Source organism: Sparus aurata, chromosome 17 (genome assembly GCF_900880675.1).
Source record: "Sparus aurata chromosome 17, fSpaAur1.1, whole genome shotgun sequence".
NCBI classification, from domain to species: Eukaryota; Metazoa; Chordata; class Actinopteri; order Spariformes; family Sparidae; genus Sparus; species Sparus aurata.
Window position 1 is genome coordinate 1,820,040 of NC_044203.1, and position 9,954 is coordinate 1,829,993.

Below are 9,954 nucleotides of genomic sequence, written 5' to 3' on the forward strand. Positions count from 1 at the left end.
TGACCAAAAATGACACTTAACTGGAGTATGGCAGGAAGTTGTGCACCCTAGGTCGCCGGTTCGGTTCCCGACTGGAACATGTTGTTACCCAAAATTGCCAAGTGTTATAAATCTATCAAATATCATTTAATAGGTGATACAAATTGGATAGAGGCTTCTTGTGAATGTCAACCAGCTAAATAGCGGTTGACTGTGTTGTTTAGTGCTCAAATGTTATTACCAATGAAATAATAATAAACTTTATATAGCAATGTAAGAAACATCTGTGAAAATCACCACAGAAATACGGGAAAGATAATTCTGTAGAAATATAGCAATTTTATTACAAATTTCACACCTTAATTCTCTCTCTCATATACACAAACATGCACCTAAAACTATAACACATACTAATAAACTATTAGAACAAGACTAAAATATAACACAACATTTATTTTGTTATAAAACTATTTACATTATGTACAATGAGACAAAGAATGTCCCAAATCTATTTTTTTTCTGCCCTTTTTCTCCGCATCTCCTCCATCCATTGCTCCACTGGCATGGTGTTTTTTTGGGGACAGTATATGTGCCCATAATACTGTCGGTGACCAGTGTCTGTGTTGCGGGGCTGCTGGCACCGACTGCATTTATTTTGAGCCACTGTCCGGGTGTAAGTCCTGCGGACAGGTGGTGGGGAAGGCAGTGGGCCAGAAGGAGCGATCTGTTGGACTCCAGGTGTTTGTGCTGTGGTGCTAGGTGTAGGTGCCGGCTGAGGGAACAACTGCCTCTGAGTTGCAGACTTCCTCCTGACCACTGCCTGTCCTGCTGTACTTTGGGGCAAGTGGTACTGAAGATGGGGTCCAGGGTGTGGGGGTGCAGCTGTGGGGCGCATCTGTACAGGTGGGAGAGGAGCAGGAGCAACCGGAATAGCGGCAGGCAAGTTTACCCCTTGAAGAAGAATACTGCTGTCCTGCCTCTTCAGTCTCCTGTTGTGCCACTGCACCAGCGTTGTTTGATTTATGTCAAACAATTGCAGAGCAGTGCTTTGCATGACAGTGGCATTACCCAGGACCAGCTGCCTGATCTTCCCGTAGTCAGTGACAATCAGAGTCCATCTTGTCAGAGCGTAACTGCCCTGTTTTTTGGGGCTCTTGTGAATGTTACACAGCTTGACACAGATGGACTCTACAAGACGACTGCAGCCTGGCCACTGGGCGGGGGACCCCGAAGACGCCAAAAAGCAACGCGTCATGCTCTCCACACCTGGAGTAAATTCAGCTCTCTTTTTTGAAACCCTGAAGCGTCCTGTGGTCAGACGCACCTGGTGCCGTGCAGCATACACCACCCTCTGCTGGTCATATGGCAGGAGGTTCTGCCAAAGGGCTATAATTGTGCTGGCCTGCTGATTGCTCAGTGTTTGGCCAGTTACAGTCCTAAGCCCCACCAAATACTCTGCCATGCTATCCACTCGCTCCATCCCTGGGATACCCTGCTCATCAACAGCCTGCTGGAAAATAAAGTACATCAAAATCAATATCACAGGCAGAAAAGTAACACATCTGTCACTGTCTAACTAGTCACGAAATAACCTACCAGCTGTTGCTCAGGTGCTGCTCGGATCATGGCAGGTGCCCCAGAGGGACCAGCGGTTTGAGTTGACAGAGTATTTGGAAGGACGGTGATGTAGGGAGGGGCAGCAGTCGTGCTGGTGGCAGCCGATGGGCCAGAGGATGTGGTTTTGTGCTGATACAATATCTGTTAAATGTAATAAAATAAACATCAAAATAATACGATGACAAGCAAAACAATAAGACCACTGACACTTAAAAAAAAAATAAAAAATTGCAAAAAGACTTACTAGCTGTTGCCCTGGTGCTGCTGGGGTTTGTGACCCAGTAGTTGCTGTAGCAGCAGACACAGTGGTTGTGAGGGTGGTGGGGAGAGGAGGGACAGAGGCTGAGCTGGTGGCTGATGACTTTTGGGTCAGCAAATTGAAAGCCTGAAACAATTAATACAGTTGAAATAACAATTCACACTACACCACAGGTAAAACAGATGATATGTCACATAAAAAAAACACTTACCAGCTGCTGTTGAGGTGCCATGACGGTGCTGGGTGGCGACAGGAAAGGACCAGCAGTTGCAGCAGGTGCTGCAGGACCGGCAGAGGCCTTCAGAGAGGTGGGAGGAACTTGGGCTGAGCTGGTGGTGACAGATAAGCGGTCAGAGGACAGGTCCAGAACTTCAACTGTTGGATCAAAGTCAGTGTCGTCAAAGCCCTCATCTTCCAGCCCTTCCTCAGTGCTGACGTCCTCCAGCATCTGATCAGTTTCCTCTAAGTCAGGATGTACATCCTGTAAGGCCTTTCCTGTCTGACGGAATAGGTAATCTATACCTATTAGCTCCCCTGGGACAGACAAGACAATAACAGAAAGAAAAAATTGGCTTCCAGAAAATTCATTAAAAAAGATTATTCTATTTAATGATATAAAAAATTGCTTCATGGTAATGGAAAGCTGCAACTAACCAGTGTAAACAGAGGGTGGCTGAAAAGAGGGGACCAGCTTCCTTCCAAGCAAGTTGACACTGTGTGTGTTCACGCAATGAACAAGGTCTCCCGAGTAGCTGAGCAGGGAGGGAGGCTTGACTGCCAGGGATGCAGCTTCACGGTCCTGGTTCCATCTGTTGAGTCCTTCCAGGAGGTACAGCTGGAAATTCAAGCAGTTGGCACTCGTTCCTTAAGGTAGTACAAATGTGAGCACAACTGCATGTTAATTTGTTGTGTCTGGTCATTTGAAAACAATAATTGTGACACTGTTGTATCCAAGATACTGGTAATGAAATCAATAAAGTAAAATTTTAAACTGTAAATATTTGATCTTGCTGATGAATAATGATTCATACTGACCTGGAATGAACCTGTTCACATGTAGGTGAAACGACTCCAGAGATGTGGAACCCCTCGCACACCTGTAGTTTGGCAGGACAATGCCTGCCTTGGTGGTGATGCCAGTTTGCACATAGAGCAGCACACATGGTTCATCCTGTATGCACTTAACATGCCTCTGCTGGATTTGCCAGATGTGCTGCATCCTCTCCTGGTCCAAAAGAGGGACACCAAGAAAGTCTCTGCCCTTGACCCCGATCAGCTCGCTGAGGAGTTGCTCTATCATGATGATAGTCTGCCTCTCTCCTCTTGTCTGCCTTCTGCAGTGCAGGACCAGTTCCGCCTTGGTGATGTGCTCGTCCACTAGACTTTCTGTGATGCCAGGGACACGTTCCTGTCTCAGCTGCTCCCACTTGGCTTGACGCAGCAAGGCCACATCTCCTCTATCCCACTCAAAAATGCAGACTGACAGTTTGGCCATGAACATGGGGTACAGAGGATGGGCATCCTTTGTACATCCAGCTGCCAGTCGCCGCATGAAGTGGTAGATGTCAAGCTTGACAATCAGGTCTGGCCACCCACCAAATCTCTTTTGCAGTTTTGTCGGTTCACTGCCCTCCCGACAACAGTCACAGTCTACATAGAGTAGCTGAGGAGGAGCCACACCCGCATCACTGTATCTACGGATGAGGTCAGTTGCCATGGTGTCCACAGCACTGCCCTCCTGAGCAGTCAGGACACTGATAAGGATCTGACACCTCTCGTTGCTCACGGATGTCAGCCACAAGGCGGTCCCCTTGGCAATGCCTGACAGCTTCTTGGTGATCTGTAATGAAACAGACAAAACAGTGAATGATTAAATAAATTGTCGAATTTATATGTGAGTGCTAGTGAAATAGTACTATGTTTTATTTCTAAATTGAATGTACTGCTAATGCCGTTTAGACTTCTTTTGTTTGTAATGTGGTAATTTACGGTGTTAACAGTAAAAACATATTTACCTTCTTCGTAGAGTCCATCTTAAGGACACTGCCAAAAATGCATGTTATGCTGGCTTTGATGTGGTCCAGCCTGGTCAGAATGTCCCTTCCGTAAACCGCCAGCATCCACCTGTGTGAAGGGATGTCTATTGGCTCAGGTGGATCCTGGAACTTGACAGGAAGCAGGCTAGGTTGGGCTGCAAAGTATGAGCATGCCCCAAGGTAACGGCAGGAACGCTTAAGCCACTCCTCGCTGTGGTTTTCCGTCAGCTGTCTGACCAAGCGGGTGGGACTATTACCGAGGGCCCTCTCCCTCAGGAAGCGAATCACCCGCACATCACAAGCGTATCTGTATTAAACAAAGGGAAAGAGACGGATATTAAAACCAGCTCATCTGTTCTGTGTTCAATGACAAACATCTGTCATCTATGCGAAATTATCTCAGTATACTCACTTTCGAGTCAGGATCAGTCTGAACTCCAGCCTGAGAGCCAAATCCAGCTGGTCCAAGATTGTCTTGCTGGTGGAAAGGTAGGTTGTTTTGCAACCAACTGAACTGCACCAGAGAGTCTCAGTTATCATCAGGTAGTACCTGTCAACATCCAGAACGAGACGGGCTCTCTTGTGGGCTCCATAGCTTGTGAGCTGTTTACCACACACAGGGCAGGTCAGCCTGACCTTCCATAGGTGGTATGGCATCCACACGAGAAGGCGGTGGGTAAAAAAACGCTCTGGATTGGGGGCCTGATGATAAATGAGAGCTGGGTCTGGTGGATCATACCACAGCTTGAGGTCAGTGCGCAGCCGCTGGTTCTTCCAGAGAGCTGCTGAGATCCACTTCTGATCTTGAGCTGGTATTGTCTTGATCAGCTTTGCAGGCAGCCAGCCAGGCTCTGACCCTGGAGCAGTCTGAGCTACAGGTACAGGCTGGGCTGTAGGACCATCTACAGATGGAGCAGCAGAGGAGACACCAGCAGAGGCAGATGCAGATGCAGAGGTCACAGGGGCCAGAGGAGCAGAGGAGGTACCAGAGGGGATACAGGAGGAGGCGGCAGATGACACTTCCTAATTTATCATTTAAAAAAAAAAGTATATATATAGACATGATTACAAGCCACTCATGAAGAATGTTTGTTTTGAGTGTAGTAAAACGTCTATGTGAAGAAAACAACTTAATTTAGTTTCTTACAGCTCTGGAAGCGGCCAGTGGAATGGAGGAAGTTGAAGGCACAGGAGAGGGAGGAAGTGAAAGAGGAGAGACAGTCTGAATGAACATCCTGCGGGAAGGAGAAGGCGTCCTTCTTGCCATTGCACTTGTGACAGTGCTGGATGGCTGAGATGTTCCACTGAGGGGCTGAGAGAAAAAGAGCACAGTTTGCAACACATAATAAAACAATCTATCATTATTAGGGATGACAGGCATGAAAACAACTATGCATATATTGCATAATCAAATTTAAGCTGTGTCACTCTCCTTCCATTACCTTAGTTGCATGCTTGCCAGCCAAACTTAGGTTTGGCTTTAAAGCCGCACCATGAGAGCCACCAAACCGTGGCTTTGTAAACTGCCAAAAAGAAAAAGGTAACCTTAAAGGGGAGCCCAGTACATTTTAATGAAGTTCAATATATTAATAACATAAATATCAGCATAAGTAAATCCTCATTACTCACCGATGACAAAGTCAAAATCGGCTTTTGAGGCATCCGACCAGGTTTTACGGCGGCTGACATGGGAGATGCAGATGAGGGTCCTGGTTGTGGTGTCCCCGAAGAGGACACAGGGACAGAGCTGGAAGGCTAGAGGTTCACAGACAAGAGAGTAAAGTTTTAATAATACAGAGTGCAATAACAACACCTCCTAATCTTATGAGAGATCTCTGGTACCTTGTTTGTATGGAAACCACAGTTACAGGCCTGTGTCCCTCCAAACAGAGACATTTGTCCCCTCTGCTGCTGCGGACATTTCTCAATCTGTAATATTGTTTGACAGTAAATCGTAAGAATGTGTCTCCTTTTAATATGACATAGCTTTGTGTTTTATGATGAACACACATCAAGTTGTCCAAGTTTACCTTCAGATATAGATCATGCCACTTTTTCTGGCGTGGTGCCGGCCTGTTTCCTGCCTCAGAGGCCCAGACCCCCGAGGCTGCGAACCTACGCAGGCGGGACATCCATTCATCATCACCCATAGCTCTGTGCTTCTTAGGTTTGGAAGACATCTGGCAGTAATAAAGAAAGAAAAGTGTTGTTTATACCAAACCAACTAAGGTTTATATTAATTCAGTTAATTACAAAATACAACCAAATCAATGCGCACAGTTATTTGCCCAATTATATTACACTAATATATTCCTGTTACATTACACTATTATAAGAGCACTTGCATACAAAGAAGCACACATTTCAGCTCAGTGTACAATGAAGTAACGTTAGTATGCCAGGTGTGCTTGTTACATCTCACACACTTTATTATCAATTAGTTTAACATAATCAAGTTAAGCCTCCTGTCACAACAGGTGCAACACCCGAATACAATACACTCATTCATAATATATACTGAATATGCTCCGATATTATACTGATGTTAGGCTATACTGTACTGTTGAGAATGAATGAATGAACGAACGAATGAATGAATAAATGAATGAATGAACGAACGAACGAACGAACGAATGAAGGTATGAAGGTACCGCAGTACAGTAAGTATTACATATTGTTCTCAGAGAAAACCCAAATGCGCACACTCATCTGAACTCTTTATGCTTAAAAACTGGCGCAAAAAAGGATTAACGTTATGCATGGCGGTATGTTAAGCTAACGTTAAATATAAAGCTAATATAGCGTTTGACGATCATAACGCATAGTAAATGAAAGCAACGTTATCTTTATCAACGGACACTGTGATCGTATGCAATGCTGAACCATGTTAATATAAACATTTAGAAACGATGTCAAACTGTAACTTTAAGCTAACTTGTTAGATAGATGAAACCCCTTTTCAAAATCTAACCGTAAATGAGAGGACGTGAAAATCGTTTCTCTGTATGTTCGTTTCTCTCTTTAATAAATAGGTAATACCGATCGGGCTAGCTAGCTGACTAAATAAATGAATGAATGAATGAATGAATGAATGAATGGAGGTACCGCAGTACAGTAACGTACTACATATTGTTCTCAGAGAAAACCCAAATGCGCACTCATCTGAACTCTTTATACTTAAAAACTGGCGCAAAAAAGGATTATGCATGGCGGTATGTTAAGCTAAATATAAAGCTAATATAGCGTTTGACGATCATAAGGCATAGTAAATGAAAGCAATGTTATCTTTATCAACAGACACTGTGATCGTATGCAATGCAATCCATGTTAATATAAACACGTAGAAACGATGTCAAACTGTAAGCTAACTTGTAGATAGATGAAACCCTTTTCAAAATCTAACCGTCACGTTCAATGACAGCGACCTGAAAGTCGTTTCTATGTATGTTCGTTTCTCTCTGTAATAAATACGAAATACCGGTCGGGCTAGCTATAGCTGACTAAATACAATAATATAAACAGTATCTTACTTTTTTTGTAGTTGAAGATGAAGTTTTAACTGTTCTGGACGTCTTTTTGGATGGCAGTTTGAGCCGGCCGGTCTCTCGGGAAAAAAAACTGTAGACGTTCTGCGGACTTTCTGCGGCTGCGCGAACCGAGAATGTTGGAGAAGGGCCATGTTGATTGGCTGTCAGCAAAGATGCAAATAGCGAGCCCCGATTGGTCGGCCGTCTAAATGTTGCAGATGCGCCGCAGCGATTGGCCGCAGCAAAGATGCAAATGAAGAGAGGGGATTGGAGGAGATTATACAGGCTGTCTGTCCCCCGCTACCGCTACAGCCGCCCCATCTTGTGACTCGTTCAGATAAAATCCTAATCATTGGGGATTTCAATATTCACTTAAATAAGCCCTCCGACCCTCCAGGGAAAGCTTTTTTGAGACTTCTTGATATTTCCAACTTTATTCAGCTTCTCCATGAACCCACTCATTCCAGCGGAAACATTCTGGATTTGATAATTTCCCATGGAATAGATGTGTCAGCCCTGAACGTCGCTTCTGTCTCCTCTGCTGTGTCGGACCACTTTCTCATTACATTTGAAGCGTCATTAGCCTGTCCCTATGTCCATGACACAAATGTTGTTACTTCTCGTCATATCAGCCCTGCAATCACAGCGACGCTCAGTGATAAATTGCCCTGGGTCCTGGCCCCCTTTGTGACTGTGACAAAACAAATGAAGTGAATTCCATACTTGTTTCGCTCCTCGATTCTGTGGCACCGGTCTCTACCAGGACAAGACGACCAAAGAAATCTACTCCCTGGTTTACTGATGAAACCCGAGATCTCAAGCAGGCCTGCAGGAAAATGGAACGAGCATGGCGTAAATCCAAACTGGAGGTTTTTCATCTTGCCTGGCATGATAGTGTACTAAACTATAAGCGTGCTCTAAATACTGCCAGAACTGCATATTTCTCCAGCCTAATAAACAATAATAAACACAATCCTAGATTTCTCTTTAACACTGTGGCTAAACTTACTCAAAAACCACAGTCGGTGAGCTGTGCACCCTTTAATGCAAATGATTTCTTAGATTTCTTTTGCAATAAAATTGATGAGATCAGAATTAAAATTAACTCATCATCTCTGGCTTCCTCGTCAAACCTTCTGAGTTAGTCTCAGCTCTAAACACTTTTGAAAATATCTCCCTTCAGATACTGTCTAAAATTGTCTCATCCTCTAAACCTACTACCTGCGTCCTGGACCCCTTTCCGGCAAAACTGTTTAAAGAACTATGGCCAGCACTGGGACCTACAATGTTAAATATTGTTAACTCATCTCTCATGACTGGTGTTGTCCCTTCTAGTTTTAAGTCTGCTGTGGTTAAGCCTCTACTTAAGAAACCACACCTCGACCCAGGAACACTAAACAACTATCGACCAGTATCCAACCTTCCCTTCTTCTCGAAAGTCCTAGAAAGAGTCGTGTCCCAACAACTTTCAGGCTACCTACTCCATAATAATCTCCTGGAACCTTTTCAGTCAGCGTTCAGAGCCTGTCACTCCACTGAAACCGCCCTTACTAAAGTGGTAAATGACATTCTACTTACTTTAGACTCTAACTCGACCTCAGTGCTCATGTTACTGGATCTCAGCGCTGCATTTGACACTATAGATCATGGCATACTGTCAGACAGACTTGAAAGTCAATTTGGCATCTCTGGCCTGGCTCTAGCCTGGCTAAAATGTACCTGTCCAAAAGAACACAATGTGTTTCCTACAATGGTACGTCATCAATTTTTACTGCTGTGAAGTATGGAGTTCCCCAGGGCTCTGTCTTGGGCCCTTTGCTCTTCTCTTTATATATTTCACCTCTCGGCCAAATTATTCGGAGCTATGGAATACATTTCCACTGCTATGCGGACGACACTCAGCTGTATGTGCCCTTAAAAGCTGATGACAAATCGCAAATCACGAAGCTAGAGACCTGCCTATATGCAGTGAAGAAGTGGATGTCAGAAAACTTCCTGCTCCTAAATTCGGAAAAAACTGAGATTCTGGTCATCGCCCCCGCCAGACAGAGACACCATGTTGATCAGGTGACTGTAACTCTCGACAACTGTGTTATTTCTCAAAGCTCAACCGTCAAGAATCTCTGTGTTACTTTTGATTCTACACTCTCCTTTGATCAGCACATCAAAGAAATTACCAAGATCGCCTTCTACCACCTGCGCAATATAGCTAGAATTAGGTCCTTCCTGTCCACTGCGGATGCAGAGATCCTGATTCATGCCTTTGTTTCGTCTAGGCTGGATTACTGCAATGCCTCAGGTCTCTCAGGTCTTCCATGTGAGAGCACTAAAAGTCTTCAGATGGTTCAGAATGCTGCAGCCAGAGTCTTAACACGTACAAGAACATTTTATCATATTACACCAATCTTAGCATCTCTGCACTGGCTCCCAGTACATCTAAGATCCGACTTTAAGGTGCTGCTGATGACATACAAAACTGTACACGGCCTTGCCCCGTTGTACATGTCAGATCTCATTAAACCATATATTCCAACTT

At 44.5% G+C, this 9,954-nt stretch overlaps 1 protein-coding gene across 4 annotated transcripts; it reads right to left on the minus strand.

The window, feature by feature from the left end:
* Positions 1–298: 298 nt before the first annotated feature.
* On the minus strand, positions 299–9,490 carry LOC115566827 (uncharacterized). 4 transcript variants are annotated; one of them, XM_030392840.1, is made up of 16 exons: positions 8,997–9,490; positions 8,142–8,244; positions 7,422–7,537; positions 5,922–6,071; positions 5,734–5,820; positions 5,521–5,646; positions 5,334–5,414; positions 5,039–5,203; positions 4,304–4,914; positions 3,871–4,198; positions 2,891–3,695; positions 2,510–2,719; positions 2,067–2,389; positions 1,841–1,981; positions 1,576–1,737; positions 299–1,486 (listed from the first exon to the last, which is right to left on the minus strand). In XM_030392840.1, the coding sequence occupies exons 1-16, from the start codon at positions 9,024–9,026 to the stop codon at positions 488–490; spliced, it is 4,437 nt and encodes a 1,478-aa protein (XP_030248700.1). In that variant the 5' UTR covers positions 9,027–9,490; the 3' UTR covers positions 299–487. The 4 variants fall into 4 exon arrangements, with proteins under 4 accessions (XP_030248700.1, XP_030248699.1, XP_030248702.1 ...); XM_030392839.1 differs by having other exon boundaries at positions 299–1,489; XM_030392842.1 differs by lacking the exon at positions 5,734–5,820 and having other exon boundaries at positions 299–1,489.
* Positions 9,491–9,954: the final 464 nt, after the last annotated feature.